The sequence below is a fragment of the Salvelinus namaycush genome, chromosome 10 (genome assembly GCF_016432855.1).
Source record: "Salvelinus namaycush isolate Seneca chromosome 10, SaNama_1.0, whole genome shotgun sequence".
NCBI classification, from domain to species: domain Eukaryota; kingdom Metazoa; phylum Chordata; class Actinopteri; order Salmoniformes; family Salmonidae; genus Salvelinus; species Salvelinus namaycush.
The window spans coordinates 34,542,007-34,565,990 of NC_052316.1; the positions used below are offsets into that span (position 1 = coordinate 34,542,007).

Sequence of the window (23,984 nt, forward strand, 5' to 3'; positions counted from 1 at the left end):
TATAAACCAATGAGGAGATGGCACGTGGGTACCTGCTTCTATAAACCAATGAGGAGATGGGAGAGGCAGGACTTTCAGCGCGATCTGCGTCAGAAATAGGAATGACTTCTATTTTAGCCCTTGGCATCGCAGACGCTCGTTGGCGTGCGCGAGCAGTGTGGTTGCAATAATTGAATAAACAGATTTCTAAATTTATTTTGCGACGCTCACGCACGCAACGTGTCCGGTCTGGTCAGCGTGTTAATAAATTCATCAGTTGTTCTGCGCTATGCCACACTCAGATGAGAGTGCTCTGAAATCGACAGATCGAATTTAAGAACACACCCTAAAATAGAGCTCCATGAGAAGTTCACAGCAATGGGAGCAGACGTTTTTATCAAGAGACACCTTTAGAAAATATGCACATTTACTCTAACACTAAACATACAGATACGTATTTTACAGTTATAAGGGAGGTGAAATCTTATAGTTAGTAGTTTTATAGCTTTATAAATACAGTATAATCAAATTATAAGTCATTTCATGTTTACATGTTTACAACCCTTATTCATACAGTTTTGTTGAATAGGAAATACATCATATGCTGTAAAATATTTCATATTTTCATAATTTTATCATATTTGTACTGTGTACTTGAGTTTGTGTCCTCAAAAGTGACTACACTTCATCAATGTATAGCTATTTTTAACAGAAAGGTGGGCATTTATCCTTTGTTGTAGTATGCAGAATTACTAGTGTTTGTTTAAGGTCACGGTCCTCGAAATAATTACTTTGGGATTACGTAGATTACATTTGAGATTACATTTAGTTACAGTTAATTGTTTATAGTGGAAACCGTTGCTATGGGCAACTGTAATTCCACAATTTTGCAATCGCCCATGGGATTCACAATTGGACAGTTTAACTTGTCAGTTAGAGAAATATCATATTTTGATTCGTAAAAATCAACGTCAATTAATGTAAGTGTTATGTCATTGGTTATTTTGCATTTAAAGACACCGCCTCCTGGAATAAAGCCACGCCACGAGTTATTTCGTTTGTCTTGTGTGCGAGAGAGTTGCGCGAATGCAAGTTGTAAAATTAGACCGTGATTGTTTTGTTACGGGTCTTTCCTATGTTGATTTGCTCTCTTCCCATCCATCGCAACAGACCCTGGCCTGTAAGTATTGGTGCAACAAGTTGCATAGCGTCCTGGCTTGATGATGGGAGAAGAACCTGCGACGAGGCAAGTGTACTGTTTAGTTGTGGGACAATGCTATGCTACTAACATCAACCGCTAGGCAGAACGAGCTCATCTATTCAATCCCAGTTCACTTGTTTCTAGTTTCGATATTGTTCCAACCATAGAAACTATATAACACTTAAACACTGTCTGCTTGTCTTAGAAATGCCGTGACAATAACTGGTAGGGTTGGCTAGAGTAGAACGGGAGGAAAAGTGGTGGTTTTATTTTGTACAAATTAACGGCCTTGGGACATTCTGTTGTAGAGAGCCAGAGATGTCTGACGCTGGCTCAGACGAGGAGTTGGAGCTTCCCGCACGGATGGAGGAGGGGAGTCACAACGGGAGTATCAGAAAGGTGAGGGATACGCAGTTGTAGTTCCAAAAACACGGTACTGTACCAACACCTTTTATATTACACGTCCAAACGGAAAAATTGACAGCATATGCTATGACACTACAAATAATATTAAAATAAATACCAGATCAAATATGTACTCTTCAAAGTTATTTATTATTAACATGCATTTCCATGCAGTGTAATTACTGAATCGTTGACAGATTCATTGAGGGGTATCCTGGACCTGCATTGAGTTGCCTTATATTGGTGAACTTTTGGTGACTTAGGTTGGGGGTCTGCTATTGCATCATTGGGGGTAGATTGGAGTAGGATACTGTCCAGTTGGGAGGTGTCGTGGTACTGGTGGTATGTGGCTAGGAGAGCCTAGTTACCCCATTTCACCCCCTGCTGTACCCCTGCTGTCCCCTGGCTTGGGCCTGGAGCACAGCTATGGCTGAGCTGGGGCAGTGGGCTGGAGCCCTGGGTCTGGAGGGCAGCTATGGCTGAGCTGGGGCTGGGGCCCTGGGTCTGGAGGGCAGCTATGGCTGAGCTGGGGCTGGAGGGCAGCTATGGCTGAGCTGGGGCCCTGGGTCTGGAGGGCAGCTATGGCTGAGCTGGGGCTGGGGACCTGGGTCTGGAGGGCAGCTATGGCTGAGCTGGGGCTGGGGACCTGGGTCTGGAGGGCAGCTATGGCTGAGCTGGGGCAGTGGGCTGGGGCCCTGGGTCTGGAGGGCAGCTATGGCTGAGCTGGGAGGCTGGATCAGGGGACTGAAGCATGGCTATGGATGAGCTGGGTCTGGAGGCTTGGAACTGGAGCACGGCTATGGCTAAACTGTGAGAATGGAGCAGGGGCCTGAAGGCAGGCTACTGGAGCATGGCTAGGCGAGCACCCTAATCCCTACAAGCACTCTGAGGATTATTGGGCGCACGCTCACAAAACAAACAACTCAGAGGGGGATGAAGGGAGTTGGGAGAGGGAAGGAAATGGAGAGAGGGTTGGTTTAGAGAGGGGGGTTGGGAGAGGGAAGGAAATGGAGAGAGGGTTGGTTTAGAGAGGGGGATGGAGGGAGTTGGGAGAGGGAAGGAAATGGGGAGAGGGGGGGGGGTCCTATCGCTTCTGACCACAGAACATCAACTGTCATTTTCTGTTAATTTCCTGACGATTGTAGGCCTACATGTTGGCAAGACATGTTCATGTCTTGTCCTTTATCAGCAGACTGAAGGAAGACTACAGTGGAGTCGGGTGTCTGTAACAGGTGGCCCTGGGTTGAGACCCCATTCCAGCTCTACTCATAGTATGGTGCAGCAGCATCATCAGACACTAGTACAGTCCTGATCTAGGCTCTGATCTCCTAGCAGCAAGTGGCAATTACTCACCCCATTACCAGTGACCATAGCTCACCTCCTCTTCCCAGCCTCATGTCTTCTAAGATGAGATCTGAGCCCATCTTAGCCACTTATAGATGTGGTGGATGAAGTTGGTGTTGGAAAAAAGAGCACTGCTAACTTCTGGTGGCTGTATTTCTATCGTAGGCAGGGGTCAGGTGTAAGAAGTGTTCCAAGTCTCCTCCGCTCCGTGGGCCGTGACGTCTAAGGACTTACCTCACAGCAGGTTACTGACTGAGGTCTACTGGGGCTTGGTCTCTTGGCAACCATCGCCACGGGGATCCTGTTGCCAATGTAATAGGCTATCTGATCCTAACTATAACGGAGGAGGGTGGTCTTAACCCCTTACACGTGTGAATTGGCCTATATGGATAGGGCCACATTTGAAATGTTTCAAACACAAGAAATATGGAGAGCATATGCATAACCATGGTAGCAATTTAAAGGAAAAGTTTGGAGACTATGGGAACATTAGATTAAAGGTGAGGACACAACAGTTCACCTGACACAAGACTGAATCCAAACATTACACTGTTGAATTTCATGTTTATTTTACATTTACTGTACTTTTTGCTGCATTTGTTGATAACAAAATCTGAAAATACTCAGGATACATTCAGTAACATAAGAAAATGATTGGAGAATTTGGGGTGAGCGGTCTAACTGGTGTTTCCAAGTGGCCGCACACCTTATCTAAAGTGTACACAGTTCCTAAGTAATTTCAATGCACTTTCATGACCTAAAGAAGTCTTCAACTATGAGGTGCTTTTTCGAGCTCCTAGCTGTGCCGTTGAGGAATTAGAGCAAGTACACTTGTAGTTGTTGTGTTTAGAACACAGACCTACATACCTGCCTTTACACAATAACTGTTGTTTTTAAGCAATCCAAAAACAGTCCATTATAAATCGTAATCTGGGTCAGGTGGGAATAATTTGAAAGCTTGTTCTATTGCCAACATGACTAGCTAAATTTATAAAATACTATCTTAGTACTTAGCTGCTATGGCCTATTTATTGCCTTACCTCCTTACTCTATTTGCACACAATGTATATAGAATTTTCTATTGTGTTATTGACTGTACTTTTGTTTATCTCACATGTAACTCTGTTTTTTTTGTCACACTGCTTTGCTTTATCTTGGCCAGGTTGCAGTTGTAAATGAGAACTTGTTCTCAACTGGCCTACCTGGTGAAATAAAATAAAAAGTGTTAAGCTTTCACACGGCAATTCAGAGAAGTAGATTGTAATTTTGGTGTGCAATGAATAGTCGTGAGTGCGTTGTCCGTGGCAGATTTTCTTCATAATATAACAAAGCACAGGTTCACTGTGTTCAGGACAAGCCAGGGTATAATGCCATGTCATCTTGTAACTGTACATCACACATAGTAGTGATAAACGTTGACACTGTATATTACATGAGTTTTATGATATTGAAATGTGAAGTGCACATTTGGATTCACGGGCGTTTTGGTTTGCTTGTATGACATCAGTGGTATTTATTATAATCCTCAATGTCTCATCTTTCAAAATGCATTGAGTCCTCGTAATTTACACTATTTCCCCTCACTCGAACAACAGTTGCCCATCTAGCGGTAGGGATGTGGGCAACTTCTTGTCGTGCTCAAGTTCAGACCGGCTGTCAGTCAAAACCCATACAGAGCTGTGAGGCGGAGACACTGAACTCTTACCTCATGTAGAGCATGGTAATGTACAGCCATTGCATTCCAATTTAGGCGCTTACCGGTGTTCAAATCTGCCATTTTTAACCCGTACACAAGTGTGAAGGGTTAATCACTTATACTTAATCAGGGAGGGAAACTAACGAGGTGCTCAGATGTATCTATTACAGGGCTTTAATGTAATCCACTGAACAGTCCACCAACCCCTACCTGTTCGGCTAGGAGTACTCTGTTTTACCTGCAGTTGGTGTTTAATAGACGCTTATTATACACAAATGCATGTAAACTAGAACTACACATAGGGCCTAGACACAAGCAAGCAGACAGACATATGTGCTTTAGCATGTTATGCATTATCCACAATCTATTCCCCCCCCCTTCTCTCCAGGGTTGTGATCCGTGTTCCCAGACCCAGCGCAGTAAGCTGCAGCACCGTAGGGCTCGTATCAACCAGCAGATCAACAAGGAGATGAGGATGAGGGCCGGGGCTGAAAACCTCTTCAGGTGAGCTGGGGTGGGTGAGGGAAGGGACAGGTCATTGTACCAGTGGACAAATACTGTCTCTGATCCTGTGTGTACACTGTCCTCCCGGGCAGCTCTGAGACGCATCCACCTCCTCCGCTGTGGTGGGAGAAGGAACCCAGAGCCCCACTACCTGTGGAAACATTGAGCTGTATCACATATAAACACTAGCAGATGGATCTACCAAACTATTTTAGGGTGTATGGGGAACGCCTCAAACACACCACCTTGTTTTATGGCTCTCTGTGTGTCTGTGGTCAATCGGCAGGTTTGATTCAGTTTATTTGATTTTTTTTTTTTCTCCCCTCAGTTTTAAAGTGTAACTTGCCAGTTGGATGGTCTTATCAAACACACATACTCTTTCTCTGACCTGTGCTGAACTTGTACAGTTATAATACAGCCTGTTCTCATTCTGTCTCCTTTAAAGTAATTACGATTTTATTTCAGAGAAAGGAGGAAGAAAGCGGCTGGTGGCAGGACATCAAAGCTGACCTAGGGTTTTATAGCACATCAAACCAACCTCAGAGCATTAGCGTCATTCTGATCCTTTCAAACAGTTCATCAAATTCATCCCACGCTTGTATATGTACAGTGTTACTGTGGGAGCCACTGAAGGACATGGTGTGTCTGAGTGGTTATGTAGAGGAGCAGAGCTATGGTACGTTGGACACTGTCTTTAACATCCACATTCATCAGAACGGATGAGGAGCAGGAGAATGGGGAGAGGAGACTTCATTGAATTAAAGCAGAGCAGTGTGCTTCCTCTTTCTTTAGTGGGCTGTTGAGCTGCTGAGTCAGGCTGTCATATGATGAACAACATCAAGCTAATTGAAAGAAAACCAACCCTCCCCGTGTATCAACTCTCCCTCCCCTCACTTGTTTTTTTAGGTTTTGAGAAAAGCTAGCATAAGGGAAATATAGAATAAGATCAGCCTAGTCATTGAATTAGTAGAGATGTCATGCACCATGTATCCCATTCACCAGCTTTTTATAGTTGATTCAGAGTCCTCTGAGGCTAGGACATGAATCAAATTGTCCTGCTTCAGAATTTGCTGTTTGGCCCTATAGCCACCCCTCTTATGTGGTTGTCTCTATGGCAGGGGCTCTATGCTGACCTTTTTTACAAGGAGCACATTTGCGCTTAAATTGATAAATTTGCTATTTAAGCTGATGCTCCTAAATTGAAATTCCAGGTCACACAGTAAATATTTAGGCCCATATGCGTGTTAAATGGTTGCACTAGATGACACCCCCCCCCCCCCCAGCAGCACCCAGTCTTGTCCCTTCCTTCCCCCTCTATTGAGACTGGCTTACAGACACCCTTGGCACCCCCAGTCAGCCACCAATCAACAGGCTTTGTCTCGTCCAGCTGCTGCACCTTCCCATTCCCATACAGAGAAAGATTTTCCCATGGAGGGCAGCTGTCTGCAGGAATCTCATCTGTGATTTTCTGGGTTTAATTGGGAGACATGTTTATCCTCACCAGTGTCCCACACCCACATATGTAATGGAAGTAGTTCAGTGAACCGTCTTCAGGTGATCAGTAGCCTAACCTTGCCTGAGACCTGAAGACTTGCATTAGCTCCGACCTAGTCATTTGGCATGATGCAGGACTCTCGGGTTCAAAGCCAGTCACATGTGTATACACACACACACACACACACACACACACGATGAGTTGTCTGAACTGGTTTGTGGTGGTAGGAGCTAGGGTGAGGAGGGGTAAGGGAGTGACCGAGACTAATGAAGAATGATTGGAGAACCTAGGAGGGGGTGTATCTCATTAGAGGTTCTGATTGGCTGATGTCATATGTGGTGGCATGCCGGTGTAACAGGACAGTGTGTTTATATACTGTGGGCTGGTGTAACAGGACAGTGTGTTTATATACTGTGGGCTGGTGTAGCAGAACAGTGTGTTTATATACTGTGGGCTGGTGTAGCAGAACAGTGTGTTTATATACTGTGGGCTGGTGTAACAGGACAGTGTTTATATTAGCCTGTGTGTGTGTGTGGGGGGGGGTCACAGATTGGTGGTTCAAGGTGTGTGTGTCTGTTGGTTAACTCTGTCTCTGACTCAGACAGGTGTCAACACCTAGTTAAAATAGGGTAACCTTTCACCTCCTGTGTGTGTCGGTCTTCTAATCCGGGACAAGTCTCCTGTTGCGGTTGAAAGACTGGCTCTCGTTGATTCCTAATTGTCTTCTGGCAAAGGGAGTCGCTTTCTCATCCAAGTTAATCACCGTTGTGTATGTGCTGAGCGACAAGGGCTTTTTGAAGTCTGTTCGGTTTTTGAAAAATAGTCACGTTTTTGATTTGGTTTAAACAAATGCATTATGTGGGTTGCATGCTGTAACAACACAGAATAAAGCAATTAATAAAAGCCCCATGATGGCAGTGACTGCTCATTACTGCGTATCACTTATCAACCATTTATTCACATTACTTTACATCAATAATTTTTTTAATTTGGTCATCTCTTCTCAGGCGGTGTCTCTGTCCCAACAAGTCATCCCATATAGACTAGTAGCTGGCTATAGCACTGCTTTCTGACAATCACTATTTTAGTAGTTCTTCAAAGTAGCTCAAGCATATTTTTATGACTTCTGAATACCAACAATGAATTACTTAGATCATGTATTGTCGGATAGAGATGCCTCACAAAGCAACAACTGCTCTCTATCCTTCTCGATCTGGCGCTCTGTCTCTCTCCTTCACCGTATCGGTCGGCCCTACGAGACTTGCCTGGACAAGTGGAAGGCTCAATGTATTCTGGTCATTGTAGTTAAATAACCACCATTTGGGCTAATTGCTTTGTGTGTGTTAGTTATCAGCCCAAAACTCCTCGGGGCTCCAGAAAGTGTCCATTCCGTAACCAGGGGGAGTACCCAGGATTTCTGTGATGTGGAGAGAAGTGTCTGTCGGATATCATGACAACGAAGTGATGCCTCGCGTTTGAGGAACGTTCTAAAATGTTAGCGTTGTTTACATCAGATCAGCCAGTCATCCACAGTAACGAAAGCTTATGTCATCAAACACACTGCTGCCTGTTGTCCATTTGACAAATGCCCATGGACAAAATGCGTTATCCTGTTTCTGTATGGTATTTTTATATATTGTGCTAGTATGGTGTTTGTATAATAAAATCTGATATGAACATGTTTGTGTTGCAGAGCCACCACTAACAACAAGGTAAAGGAGACTGTGGCTCTAGAGCTGAGCTTTGTCAACTCTAACCTGCAGCTACTGAAGGAAGAGCTAGAGGAACTCAACAGCAATATGGAGGTCTACCAGACCGAGAGGTAACATGTGAACAACAAGATCTCATAGTTTTACTTAGAAATTTGATGTATTATGGATGAACGTCTTTTTTTAATGCATTAATTCCATGTCGTTACCAAGGTTAATTCCACGTGGTTACAGGGTTAAAACAGAAACAACTCAAGGTTACATTTAGGTATTCATTCCAAGTGGCTAATGGAAAATTCCAACTGAGAACTTTTGGTATTTGTTTCATTAGTCCATTGTTGACATAGTCCCAAAATGTTTTGCTGGTCAGTAATCAAGTTGTCAAGATATGTAACTTTCAAAATACAGAAATCATCCCCGTGTGACGCATTTTGCATCATATGATGCGTCATACGGGGATGTTTTTCTGTATTTTGAAAGTTGCATATCTTGACAACTTGATTGCTGACCAGCAAAACATTTTGGGACATAATTAACAATGTATTAATAGTTTTGGTGTAGTTTTCCTTTAAGATTAGGGCTATGGTTTGGCGGCTTTACAAAAACAAGGTGCTGTTTCCATGAAGTATCAAGTATTCTCCCGGCTTGCTAGGGCATTGTGAACTGCCATGATGCAGTGATCAGAGTAGCGCTCTTCGCCCTCAGAGTATCATGAGTTCGCGCCAGTGCTGGCCAATAATATTGCTATTTTTGTTTTGTGAGTGCTGAAGAAGGCATATCGCCGTTCTCAGGACCTTTTTTTAAAACGTCCAAAATTGAAGTCTGTTTCTAGAGATCAGCCTGGTGTAAAAGCACACACCCTGGTGGAGGGCGCGAACACACAATGCGGTGGCCTATTTGTGCTAATTATAGCCTAATGAGTGGCCTGGAATGCCAGTAATGAAGTGAGTTGTGTGTGTGTGTGTGTTAGCCAGGCACAGTTCTGCGGTTTCTTCCATCCCAGCTGAAGCTCAGGGTCACAAGGGGGACAAATCCTGTGATTACTGTCATTAATTACCCCATGGGGAGGGGTGGAGTTAATGCACTGTGTTGTGGTATTAGAGGAGTGAGGGGCTACTGCCCAATATAGTTACTGTAATAGTACAGGGAGACAGATGGGGAGGGAGGTTTGGGTTTTTCTGTGGCGGTTTGTGACAAATGTCATTTAAAACACGTGTTGGTCTCTCTCCTTAAGTGAAGCCATCAATGTTCCCATGATCCCACTGGGTCTGAAGGAGACCAAGGAAGTGGACCTCACTGTCCCTCTCAAGGTAAGGACGATAGGACCTTACGGCCTCCCTCAAGGTGAGGACAATGGATAATATCTCTCTTGCTCGTTCTCAGTACTCACATTTTAAATAAAGTATCTCATTTTTCATCACTTTGTCAGGACGTTATCTGTGAGCACTATGGGGAGGACAGCTCTTTGTTTGAGAAGGAGATCAAGGAGTTTATGGAGCTCAGACAGGTTAGATACCCTCAGCTTGAAATGCTAATTAACTGCTCATGCTGTTGAAGATGCTGCCACCTAGTGGATTTGACATTGAGTACGGTTACATGCACGCAATAATGTGATTTATTATCGATGGTCAGATAAATATAGTAGTTCGATTAAAACGTTTACATGCTTTGCAAGAAGAATGCTTTCCCTAATAATCCTGTTTACATGGACACATCTGAAATCAAGCTACCTGATGACACTGATAAATGCAGAAAATCACCAATCAAAATAAAGGTTCTACCACAGCGGCCATGTTATTTTTGGGAATCATATTTGATTCTCAGTTCGGACATATAAAGTTTGTATGTGAATTACGTCTAAGACTAACGAGGAAGGCTCTCGGCTGGTGCTAGCACATGCACAGCTGGAATGCCGATTTATTTATTTTTTTAAATAACTATTTAAGGTGTTTACATGTCCTAATGATTTGAAAGATTGCTCAGAAAACCAGGTGCTTTAATTGACATACGTTTACTTCGATTTGGACTTTACGCCAATTAAGATAAGCAGAGTAAGGTGTTTACATGACTATTGTGTAATCTGACTACTGCATAATCATTTTAATATCCAATTATTACTGTGCATGTAAATGTACAGTGACTATTGGCTGACTGGTTGATCCTCTGTGGCTGTAAATATGCATGTTATTCCATGTTGCGTTGAGTGTTAATGTGTGTATTAATTGTGTGTTTGTTGTCAACAGGCCATGCGTACCCCCAGTCGTAATGAAGCTGGTTTGGAGCTTCTGATGGAGTATTATAACCAGCTGTACTACCTGGACCAGAGGTTCTTCCCCCCACACAGAACACTAGGAGTCCACTTCCACTGGTATACACCCAAACCAGACGTGCGCGTACACACACACTACAAACCACCGCATGCATGCACACGTCTCTTACTCATCTCTCTCATATCTCATCCTCTGTTTCTCTCAATTCAAAGGGCTTTATTGGCATTGGAAACATATGTTAACATTGCCAAACCAAGTGAAATGGATAATAAACAAAAGTGAAATGAACAGTGAACATTACACTCACAAACATTCCAAAGGAATAGAGACATTTTAAATGTCATGTGTGTATATATACAGTGTTATAATGATGTACAAAAGGGAAAATAAATAAACAGAAATATGGGTTGTATTTACAGTGGTGTTTGTTCTTCACTGGTTGCCCTTTTCTTGTGGCAACAGGTCACACATCTTGCTGCTGTGATGGCACACTGTGGTATTTCACCCAGTAGATATGGGAGTTTATCAAAATTGGGTTTGGTTTTTGAATTCTTTGTAGGTCTCTGTGATCTGTAGGGAATATGTCTCTAAAATGGTTATATATTTGGCAGGAGGTTAGGAAGTGCAGCTCAGTTTCCCCATTTTGTGTGCACATAGGCTGTCTTCTCTTGAGAGCCAGGTCTGCCTACGTCGGCCTTTCTCAATAGCAAGGCTATGCTCACTGAGTCTGTACATAGTCAAAGCTTTCCTTACGTTTGGGTTAGTCAGTGGTCACGTATTCTGCCACTGTGTATTCTCTGTTTAGGGCCAAATAGCATTCTCGTTTGCGCTGTTTTTTTTGTTAATTCTTTCCAATGTGTCAAGTAATTATCTTTGTTTTCTCATTATTTGGTTGGGTTTAATTATGTTGCTGTCCTGGGGCTCTGGAGTCTGTTTGAACAGAGCCAGCTTGGTTAGGGGACTCTTCTCCAGGTTCATCTCGCTGTAGGTGATTGCTTTGTTATGGAAGGTTTGGGAATCTTTTACTTTTAGGTGGTTGTAGAGTTTAACGGCTCTTCTCTGAATTTTGATAATTGGCTGGTATCGGCCTAATTCTGCTCTGCAAGCATTATTTGGTGTTTTAATTTGTACACTGAAGATATTTTTGCATAGCCTCAATTTGTATTTTTGTGAATTCTTGGTTGGTTTGCAGACCCCAGACCTCATAACCACAAAGGACAATGGGTTCTATAACTGATTCAATTATTATTAGCCAGATCCTATTTGGTATGTTGAATTTTGTTCCTTTTGATGGTGTAGAAGGCCCTTCTTGCCTTGTCTCAGATCGTTCACAGCTTTGCGGAAGTTCCCTGGGGCGTTGATGTTTAGGCCGAGGTATGTATAGTGTTTTGTGGGCTCTAGATTGAATTTGTATTTGGTCCTCGCAACTGAACCTTTTTTGGAACGACCATTATTTTAGATTTACTGCCTGGGTCTGACAGTCTGTGCAGAAGATCTAGGTGCTGCTGTAGGCCCTCCTTGGTTGGGGACAGAAGCATCAGTAGATATTTGACTTCAGATTCTAGTAGGATGAGGCCAGGTGCTGCAGACTGTTCCAGTGCCCTTGCCAATTTGTTGATATATGTTGAAGAGGGTTGGGCTCAAGCTGCATCCCTGTCTCACCCATGGCCATGTGCAAAGAAATGTATGTTTTTTGCACATTTCAACCACTTGTTTGTATACATGGATTTTTTGTTTGTTGGAATGTTTTTCCCCAACACCGCTTTCCATCAACTTGTATAGCAGACCCTCATGCCAAATAGTCAAGCTTTTTTTTTTATCAACAAAGCATGGGATGACTGCCTTTGTTTTGGTTTGTTTGTCAATTAGGGTGTGCAGGGTGACTACGTTGGAGGGTTTGTATTTTGTGCTGTAGTTCATTCAGTGTAATTGCCATAACCACTGGATTCTCCAGTCTTTTATAGTTGATATTCTAAGATTTGTGTTTGATCATGTATGTTTTTTCTGTGTTCTTTGTTATAGAGCCAAACAGATTGGAGAAGTGGCTAATCCATACCATATTTATCCATCTGTTCTGGATGGATAACTCAATGTTTAGTGTGTTCCAATCTTCCCAGAAGTGGTTTAGATTCTGCAATTACATTGAGCTGATTTCTGATGTATTGTTCCATCTCTTTCCGTAGTGTATTTCTGTATTGTTTTAGTGATTCACCATTGTGAAGGCGTAGGCTCAGGTTTTCTGGGTCTCTGTATTTGGTTGGATAGGTTTCTCAACTTCTTTCTTAGGTTACATTCTTCATCAAAATGTGTCATTGTTGTACATTTTTAGGTTGTCTGCTTGACATTTTTAGATTTGATAGAGAAGCTGAGAGGTCAAATATACTGTTTAGGTTTTCTACTACCAAGTTTACACCTTCACTATTTCAGTGGAATGTTTTGTCCAGGAAGTTGTCTAAAAGGGATTGAATTTGTTGTCTAGTAGGTTTCTGCACTATTTTCCTTCCATCTATAGCATTTAATATTATTCAGTTCCTTTGGCTTTGATGCCTCATTGAGTATTGATCTGTTCAAGTAGACTGATCTGATGAGGTGTCAGTGGGCTGTGGGAACGCTCTGAGACTAAACTGCCCCGCACCTCTCTCTCACACCTGCCCGTCCCCCGCTCTGTCTCTAGGTATGATTCTCTAACAGGTGTGCCGTCGTGCCAGCGTGCGTTGGCGTTTGAGAAGGGCAGTGTGCTGTTCAACGTGGGGGCTCTCTACACACAGATAGGAGCCAGACAGGACCGCTCTGCTACAGCTGGCATAGACCGGGCTATAGACGCCTTCCAGAGAGCTGCAGGTAACCACACATTCTTACGCTCACATTAACATGGCATGCGATGCACACACTGATACACACACACATCTTCTGGTTGCGCTTTGCTTTTTCTCTGTCATTACTGTGTTTCAACATACTTGTAAAAGCTGTTGTGTGTGTGTGTGTGTGTGTGTGTGTGTCCAGGTGCATTTAACTACCTGAAGGAGAACTTCTCCAACGCTCCCAGTCTGGATATGAGTGGCCCGTCACTATGCATGCTGGTCCGCCTGATGATTGCCCAGGTGCAGGAGTGTGTGTTCGAAAGAGTCACACTCACAACTCCGGACACGCACTTCGTCACCCAGCTACAAGTGGCAAAGGAGGCCGCACGGGTGAGGGGACGTGTGTGTGTTATGTTTTACAAACATGTTATACTCACTGGTGCACAATACCTCGATCTGCTGCACACTTGAGTAAATATGGATCCAGATTGTCAGCGCCTAACGATTTCTTACGATCTATAGCACATCGTGCAGATAAGACCTCATCTTCTGTGACTTTTTGGAAATTAAAAATGGGCTTACTGTTTTCCACATCAGCTGAAGGCCGAGGGGCTGAAACAATAGACCGGTCAGGATCATGTTGGCCATTTTTTTGGCCATTCACCAGCAGAAATAAAGTGCTTATTAAAAACATCACAAATTTCAGTTCAGTCACTGATGATCCCCGATTCCGATGTAATTTGCTTCGGCAGGGACGTTGAATTTCCTCGTTTTAAGTGAGTTAAAAGTTTTCCATAATTTAGAGGGATCACCAGCAGACTCTGTCATAGCACTAAGAAAATCCTAGATTTTTTTTCCTTTTTTATTCCTCAATTGCATAAAAAGCAGCCAATCAGCTGTTTCACCAGGTTTCCTCGCTAAGGCCCATGCTTGATTCTTTTGCAGGAAAATGATTTTTAAATCAGAGGAGAACCAAGGATTAGTTTGTTTTAATTTTTAAATGTATATCTGTAAGTTGCTTTAACGGGCCGTGTTTATCAGCCATGGAGGTAAAAATTGACGAAAAGAAATTGGGTCCATTATGCAGTTTACGGATAAAAGCTCTGAGAAATAAAGGTCATGGATAAAGGCCTGCTCGGAAGTGTTTATAGTTTCTCTTTAGAATTATACAGGGGTCAGGGTTTTTCTGCCTAGTGTCTCTGATACATGTAATAGGGCAGTGGTCACTGTCATTTGTAAATAACCCCCTAGCTATATTTGAGGTGTATTTAAGATAAGGTCTATTAATGTAGATTTTTCCAGATCTTTTGGATTAGGACGGGTAGGTATAGTTATTTAGTTCGTTACAAATGTCTCTAATTTAAGTGACGCTGGCATCAGCCAGTCCAGATTGAGATCTCCGATAATCAATAATTCAGAGTTTGCATAATTAGACATTAACTCAAACAGTTTGCATAGAGCAGATACCGGAGCTGAGGGTGGGCGATAAACTCCCGCTAGCGTTAATAGTGCATTATAACCAAGGACCACATTTAGAACTAAGCAGTCATACTGTCTCGGAACAGAAGTTGAAATGGACACCGTGACATCTAGGTTGCATTTAACATAGATGGCAATACCTCCACCTCTGCCTGCTCTGTAGATATTGTACCCAGCTAACAGAATGCTTTTCCAACCGTCTTGAAGGTGTTCCCACATATGCTGAGCACTTATTGGTGGCTTTTCCTTCACTCTGCGGTCCAACTCATCCCAAACCATCTCAATTGGGTTGAGGTCAGGTGATTGTGGAGGCCAAGTCATCTGATGCAGCACTCCATCGCCCTTCTTGGTCAAATAGCCCTTACACAGCCTGGAGGTGTGTTGGATCATTGTCCTGTTGAAAAACAAATGATAGTCCCACTAAGCGCAAACCAGATTAGATGGCGTATCGCTGCAGAATGCTGTGGTAGCCATGCTGGTTAAGTGTGCCTTGAATTCTAAACAAATCAGACCGTGTCACCAGCAAAGCACCATCACACCACCTCCATGCGTCACTATGCGGAGATCATCCATTCACCTACTCAGCGTCTCACAAAGACATGGCGGTTGGATCCAAAATCTCAAATTTGGAATCATCACACCAAAGGACAGATTTCCACCGGTCTAATGTCGGCAGGTTGCCTAGTGGTTAGAGCGTTGGGCCAGTAACTGAAAGATTGCTAGATCGAATCCCCTAGCTAACAAGGTAAAAATCTGTCGTTCTGCCCTTGAACAAGGCAGTTAACCCACTGTTCCTAGGCTGTCATTGTAAATAAGAATTTGTTCTTAACTGACTTGCCTAGTTAAAAAGATAAAAAATGAAATGCTCGTTTCTTGGCCCAAGCAAGTCTCTTCTTATTGGTGTTCTTCAGTAGTGGTTTCTTTGCAGAAATTTGACCATGAAGGCCTGGTTCACGCAGTCTCTTCTGAACAGTTGATGTTGATGTCTGTTACTTAAACTCTGAAGCATTTACTTGGGCTGGTAACACTAATGAACGTATCCTCTGCAGCAGAGGTAACTCTGGGTCTTCCTTTCCTGTGGCGGTCCTCATGAGAGCCAGTTTCATCATAGCGCTTGATGGTTTTTTTCGACTGCACTTGAAGAAACTTTCAAAGTTCTTGAAATGTTCCGGAATGACCTAGCTTCATGTCTTAAAGTAATGATGGACTGTTTCTCTTTGCTTATTTGAACTGTTCTTGCCATAATATGGACTTGGTCTTTTACCAAATAGGGCTGTCTTCTGTATACCAACCCTACCTTGTCACAACACAACTGATTGGCTCAAACGCATTAAGAAGGAAAGAAATTCCACGAATTATTTTAACAAGGCACACCTGTTAATTGAAATGCATTCCAGGTGGCTCATAAAGCTGGTTGAGAGAATGCCAAGAGTGTGCAAAGCTGTCAAGGCAAAGGGTGGCTACTTTGAAGAATCTCAAATAGAAAATAAATTTTGATTTGTTTAAGTGGCTGCAGCCCGACACCGGTACACTTATGACAACATCCAGCTCAAGTGCAGGGCGCGAAATTCAAAAGATATTTTTTTTTAAATATTTCACTTTCACACATTAACAAGTCCAATACAGCATATGAAAGGTACACATCTTGTGAATCAAGCCAACATGTCCGATTTTTAAAATGTTTTACAGGGAAGACAAAATATGTAAATCGATTAGCTAACCACGTTAGCAAAAGACACCACTTTTCTAACTCCATCAGTTTCTTACTCCATCACTAGCTATCACAAATTCGACCAAATAAAGAAATAAATAGCCACTAACCAAGAAAAAACTTCATCAGATGACAGTCTGATAACATATTTATTGTATAGCATATGTTTTGTTCGAAAAATTTGCATATTTCAGGTATAAATCATAGTTTACATTTCAGCTACAATCAGAAATTGCACCGAAAGCAGCCATAATATTTACAGACACCAACGTCAAATACCTAATTACTCATCATAAAACATTTCTGAAAAATACATAGTGTACAGCAATTGAAAGACAGGCATCTTGTGATTCCAGACAATATTTCCGATTTATTAAATGTTTTACAGCGAAAACAAAATGTAGCGCTATATTAGCGTAGCCACAATAGCCAGAAACACTTGGGCGCCCACGACCAGTTCACATGCACGACAGATATTAGAAATAGCATCATAAAATGTTTCTTACTTTTGGTGATCTTCCGTCAGAATGTTGGACAAGGTGTCCTTTGTCCAGAACAGTCGTTGTTTTGATCTGGAACGGCAAATATCCCTCTTGATTTAGCATGGGCACTTGCCAAGTGGCACGGATCACTCCAACGTCAACAAAGTCAGAGAACGGAACACGGCAGAACTCCCGGAAAAATTTCAATAATCTGATTAAACTATATTGAAAAAACATACGTTACGATGATATGGTCAAATGTATCAAATAAAATCTAAGACGGAGATGTTAGTCGTCCATAACGGGAGCAAAACAGAAGCCAAATCCATGTCCTCTTTCGCGCGCTCCAGAAACAGGAAGTGGACCGTCACGTCAAAGAAATAGCTTTTATTCCACCTCAGACCAAGATAAACACAAAATTTCTTCTCTCTCAGCCTCTTGACACCCAGAGGAAGGCGTATGAAGTGTATGTAGACTCTTACATATCATGACCATGTATAGGCAGGAAGTTGAACAGAGCATATATTTCTGACATTCCACTTCCTGGTCAGGAAAAGTGCTGCATAATGAGTTCTGTTTCACTCAGAGAAATAATTCAAACGGTTTTAGAAACTAGAGTGTTTTCTATCCAATATTAATAATAATATGCATATTGTACGAGCAAGAATTGAGTACGAGGCCGTTTGAAATGGGCATCTTTTATCTGGCTACTCAATACTTTCCCTTGCAGCCATAACAGGTTAACACTTCTTTTTTTTCATTTTTTGGTTACTACATGATTCCATATGTTTCATAGTTTTAATGTCTTCACTATTATTCTACAGTGTAAAACATTTTAAAAATGAAGAGAAAAAAATCCTTGAATGAGTAGTTAACTTTTGACAAAAGGTATGGGGGATTGGAATTGATGCAGACAATTACATTGATGGAAGCTACAATCTCTGCAATACTAAAGCTGATCTACCCCCTAAAAAATGTATGGAATAGCCAATTAGAATATACAGACCACAAATTCTATCATTTCATTTAGTATACCATCAACACAGCTACATTTATGCCTTTACAAGACTATGGGGATATTTTATGAATGCTTCCGCTCAGTGTTTGAGATCAATTGACACCCTTTACCATGGCACTTTGAGATGTATTTTAAACTGCAAAACCCTTACGCACCACTGCACTTTGTATACCAGGGTTGGCTGGCCTTCTCTAGTCACTCGTAGGCTCAGTCACTGGTATACTTTTATTTACAAAGCCATTTTGGGTTTACTACCTTTTTATTTGGGCATTTTTATTGTTCAGAAATGTGGTGGGTACTCTCTTCGTTCGCTGGACTTTATCCTGCTAACTGTTCCAAATGTCCGAACTGAATTTGGTAAAAGGGCTTTTATGTACTCTGCGCCAAGGGCTTGGAACACCTTACAAAATACTTTTAAACTGGAAGAACTTGTCCCGATTTGGTATTTTTAAATCACTGATGAATGATCTTGAGACTGATTCCCTGACCTGTCAATGTTTTTAATTTGCTGTTTTTGATTTTTGTTATACTCTTGTGAATTCTATGGTTTTTACTAGATTACTTGTAGTTTTTCATGTTTAATTTTTGTAATGACTTTGTGCTGCCTATCTTGACCAGGACGCTCTTGAATAAGAGATTTTAAATCTCAATGAGCCCTTCCTGGTTAAATAAAAATAAATAAATAAATAAAAACACCAGTCCTTTTTGGGTTGGAGGGTTTGTATTTTGTCCTGTAGCTCATCCAATGTAATTGGAGAATTCAGTGGGTTGTGGTAGTCTTTAATAGATGATTCTACGTTTTGTAAATAATCACGTATATATTTTTGGTTCTTTGTTAAACCACTTCAACCTTATCGGCCATTTATCTCCATTTTAGATAGATAGCTCTTCGTGTTTGTTTAGTGTGTTCCAATCTTCCCAGAAGTATTTTGATTCTATGGAGTCTTCAATCACAATGATGTTTTCTTATGTGCTGTTCCTTCTTTTCTAAGTGTATTTCTGTGTTTTAGTGTTTCACCATAGTGAAGGCGTAAGCTGACGTTGTGGTTCTGTGTTTTTTGTTGGATAGGTTTCTCAATTTCTTTCTTAGGTTTTTACATTCTTCATCAAACCATTTCTCATTGTTGTCTTAGGTTTTCTGCCGGAATTAAAATTTGATATGTTAGCTGATAGGTCAAATATATTGTTCAGGCTTCCTACTGCTAAGTTTACACCTTCTTCCCTATTGCAGAAAAACATTTTGTCTAGAAGGGATAGGATTTGTTGGCCAATAGTTTTTTGGTAGGTTTCGACACTGCCTTCTTTCCATCTATAGCATTTGTTAATAGTGTGCAGTTTGTTCTGCTTCGATGCCTCATGATTGATTTATTGCTCTGTTCAAGTAGATTGTGATTTTGCTGTGGGTCTGATAGTGGTGTCAGTGGGCTGACTGAATGCTCTGAAAGAAGGGTTGAGGTCGATGATAAAAGTAATCTACAGTACTACAGCCAAGAGATGAGCTATAGGTGTACCTATCATAGGAGTCTCCTCTAAGCCTACCATTGACTATGTACATACCCAGCGTGCAACAGAGCTGCAGGAGTTCTTACCTGTTTTTGTTGGTCATGTTGTAAAATGTTCCTGTTTTGAGTCATTTAATAGTGTTAGGTCTGCTCTATACCAAGTTAGCATACTCCTTGAGTCTCTTCCCTGTTTCACACCTGGTAGTTTGGTGGATGGGACTACCAGCTCTCTGTAACCTAGAGGGCAACCAGTGGGTCCATCTCCTCTATACCATGTTTCTTGTCAGATGACGATGTCTGTATTTCAAATTTCTTTGAAGTCCAGGTTCCTGCTCTTTAGGGCAAAGGCAGATGACCTCAGTCCTTGGCAATTCCAGGCTTTGTGTAATATAAAGTGTCCAATGTTGTTACTCGTGGTTTTGCTTCAGACCAGTAAGTGTGAGCAGAGCCTGCTGAGCATCTCTTTCATCTCTCTCTTAATCTCTCTCTAGGTATCTGATGTGTATAGCTTGGTACTCCAGACCATGTCTCAGACCCTTGTGAAGGACTATGTCCCGTTCTCCTGGGCCTCCATGGTTCAAGTGAAAGCAGAACACTTTAGAGCCCTCTCTCACTACAATGCTGCTGTCGCTCTCTGTGACCACACCCGTAAGTACCTGTGTATCTGTTAAGGATGATGCTTTAGGAGAACATACGTGTGTGTGCAGTGTGGTCCTGTGTGTCTCAGTTGGTGCGAGCATGACGTGTGTGGTGAATATTTTTTTTTTTCTCCCTGCACATACATAAAATGGATGCCGTCATTGTACTGTCAGTCACTTTGTATAAAAGTGTATGTCATGTTCTGTAGAGTCCATTGAGGAAGGGGGTGACGAAGAGTCAGCGACGGCTCTCTTCCAGTTCCATGTCAGTACTCCTGCTGGACCCCCACTCAGTCAGGTGCTCAGAGACCCTGAGGACAGACGCAAACTGGGTGAGTACACACACAAAGATATTTGATTTTTGTGCATGGTTGTTGTGAGTACCTACTAAAGCTCCATGTGTGTGTGCTCACGCTGTAGGGAAGGCCCACCTGCGTTGTGCAGTGATCAGACATGAGGAGGCTATGAGAGTACATGGTCTATGTAAGATCCTGAGGAAGATGGATATTCTACAGGAGGTGCTCTCTTTCATGTACAAACGCTCCCTGGACAAATACTCTGAGATGGACCGAGAGGACGACTTTGACGAGACCGCAGAGGCCCCCGAGATACACTGTGAGTGAGGGAGGGAAGGAGTGTGGTTTTTGTGACATTGAGTGAGAGGTCTGTGTATTAGAGCTACTGAACATACAACATAGTAGTAAGTGATTGTTGTCCCTCAGCTCAAACCCAGCACAAACCAGACATCACACCACCCAACTTCTCCACTGTCCCAGTCACTGACATCTTCCAAAGGCTGGTAAGAGAGGGAGACTAAACATATTTTCTTAGTCATCATTAAAATCATAAGGTTTTGAAGTTGATGATGGTGTCTCTGTGTGCGCTGCAGGGTCCCCTGTCAGTGTTCTGTGCGAGGGCACGCTGGGGGCCGGTGCGTGTGGTGAGTCTCCAGCGAGGGGACGGGGGTTTGGGGCTGACTCTTAGAGGAGACTCTCCTGTCCTTGTGGCTGGGGTGGTGCCGGGGGGATGTGCCCAGGTGAGATAGAAGCACCCCGTCTCCTCTTAACCCTCTGCTTTTGTATTTCCTAAGATTCTCCAATGGAAATTGTACAGTTTTTCATGCAGCAATGAAATATACTGTGTGTTTTCTCAGGAGGCAGGTTTGAGGGAGGGGGACTATATAGTGGCGGTGGATGGAGAGGACTTTAAGTGGGCTAAACATGGAGAGGTGGTCCACATCCTGAAGAGCTGCAGCGACAGAGGCATACAACTCAGCATCATCACACTGCACACACACCATACACAGGTAGGGGTGGTTGTGTCTGTGCTTGGGTGTGTGTGTGTTTACATCTCATTAATGTATGTGTCAGGGCTTTACATCGCAACCATTTTATTTGCATATGTGCCTAAATCTTTGGCTTGTGCGGCCTGGAATTGTTATTTAGGAGCACCAGTATGCCTAGAAAGATGAACGATTTAATATTTCTAATATTTGTCATTGTGCGCCTATATTTCTTTGTGTACACCTATATTTTTCAACTTAGTGTGTGTTACAAGGGAACGTGCCCCTACCTTTTACAAGGAAACGTGCCCCGAAGTTGAAAAATGTAGGCGCACAATGACAAATATTAGAAATATTAAATCGTTCGTCTTTCTAGGCATACTGGTGCTCCTAAATAACAATTCCAGGCCGCACAAGCCAAAGATTTAGGCACATATGCAAATAAAATGGTTGCGATGTAAAGCCCTGACACATACATTCATGATGTAAACACACACACGTACATTCATGATGTAAACACACACACGTACATTCATGATGTAAACACACACACGTACATTCATGAGGTAAACACACACACGTACATTCATGAGGTAAACACACACACGTACATTCATGAGGTAAACACACACACGTACATTCATGAGATGTAAACACACACACGTACATTCATGAGATGTAAACACACACACGTACATTCATGAGATGTAAACACACACACGTACATTCATGAGATGTAAACACACACACACGTACATTCATGAGATGTAAACACACACACACGTACATTCATGAGATGTAAACACACACACACGTACATTCATGAGATGTAAACACACACACACGTACATTCATGAGATGTAAACACACACACACGTACATTCATGAGATGTAAACACACACACACGTACATTCATGAGATGTAAACACACACACACGTACATTCATGAGATGTAAACACACACACACGTACATTCATGAGATGTAAACACACACACACGTACATTCATGAGATGTAAACACACACACACGTACATTCATGAGATGTAAACACACACACACGTACATTCATGAGATGTAAACACACACACACGTACATTCATGAGATGTAAACACACACACACGTACATTCATGAGATGTAAACACACACACACGTACATTCATGAGATGTAAACACACACACACGTACATTCATGAGATGTAAACACACACACACGTACATTCATGAGATGTAAACACACACACACGTACATTCATGAGATGTAAACACACACACACGTACATTCATGAGATGTAAACACACACACACGTACATTCATGAGATGTAAACACACACACACGTACATTCATGAGATGTAAACACACACACACGTACATTCATGAGATGTAAACACACACACACGTACATTCATGAGATGTAAACACACACACACGTACATTCATGAGATGTAAACACACACACACGTACATTCATGAGATGTAAACACACACACACGTACATTCATGAGATGTAAACACACACACACGTACATTCATGAGATGTAAACACACACACACGTACATTCATGAGATGTAAACACACACACACGTACATTCATGAGATGTAAACACACACACACGTACATTCATGAGATGTAAACACACACACACGTACATTCATGAGATGTAAACACACACACACGTACATTCATGAGATGTAAACACACACACACGTACATTCATGAGATGTAAACACACACACACGTACATTCATGAGATGTAAACACACACACACGTACATTCATGAGATGTAAACACACACACACGTACATTCATGAGATGTAAACACACACTATATTTTACATCTCTCGTGTGTGTGTTCAGGTGGATAGGAGGCAAGTGATGCTCTCCCCCAGTGGAGACGAAGCAAACGCTCTGCAACGGACCATGGGCAGAGCTAAGGGGCAGAGCACCGCCCCCTTACTCAACTGGAACAGGAAGAAGAATGGGGGAGGAGGCAGAGCCACCAAGAGACTGGGCAGCACCTTCAGTCTGCCGTTTGGAAACCTTCGGGACAGTGAGTCCATGTACTGAGATATATACAGAGGGACAGTGAGTCCATGTACTGAGATGTATACAGAGGGACTGTGAGTCCATGTACTGAGATGTATACAGAGGGACTGTGAGTCCATGTACTGAGGGCACAACAAACATGTTAGTCTATTCCATACAGTGCACTACCAGCCAACAGTAGTGCACTAGAGAATAGGGTGTCATTTCAGACAGTGCCATAGATAGACAAACCACTCAGGGAATGACAGGTGGACATGTTACAATACAAGGCTGTGTTGTAAATGACTGGATATTGGATGTGTTATTGCAGCAAGGAGAGGAAGAGGAGGATCGTAGGAAAGGATGCTTGGTCCAGATTACAGCAACTGCAGAGAAAGTTTTAGAAAGCAGGTGACTGCATGCATCTGTCGCTGAG

At 42.4% G+C, this 23,984-nt stretch overlaps 1 protein-coding gene across 1 annotated transcript; it reads left to right on the forward strand.

Moving 5' to 3' along the window:
* The first annotated feature begins 1,323 nt into the window (after positions 1 to 1,323).
* Positions 1,324 to 23,590, forward strand: rhpn1 (rhophilin, Rho GTPase binding protein 1). Its single transcript, XM_039001733.1, has 15 exons — positions 1,324 to 1,579; positions 5,014 to 5,129; positions 8,318 to 8,446; positions 9,568 to 9,643; positions 9,763 to 9,840; positions 10,577 to 10,701; positions 13,278 to 13,444; positions 13,607 to 13,794; positions 20,088 to 20,244; positions 20,459 to 20,566; positions 20,655 to 20,849; positions 20,957 to 21,033; positions 21,124 to 21,270; positions 21,388 to 21,540; positions 23,381 to 23,590. The coding sequence occupies exons 1-15, from the start codon at positions 1,499 to 1,501 to the stop codon at positions 23,588 to 23,590; spliced, it is 2,007 nt and encodes a 668-aa protein (XP_038857661.1). The 5' UTR covers positions 1,324 to 1,498.
* The last annotated feature ends 394 nt before the right edge of the window (positions 23,591 to 23,984 follow it).

What these genes read in the sequence shown, in the direction of transcription:
- rhpn1 (XM_039001733.1), top strand. Translation starts at nt 1,499, where the DNA reads ATGTCTGACGCTGGCTCAGACGAGGAGTTGGAGCTTCCCGCACGGATG. An exon ending in GAGGTCTACCAGACCGAGAG is followed by an intron (nt 8,447 to 9,567) that starts GTAACATGTGAA and finishes TCTCTCCTTAAG; the next exon opens with TGAAGCCATCAATGTTCCCA. An exon ending in TGGCAAAGGAGGCCGCACGG is followed by an intron (nt 13,795 to 20,087) that starts GTGAGGGGACGT and finishes ATCTCTCTCTAG; the next exon opens with GTATCTGATGTGTATAGCTT.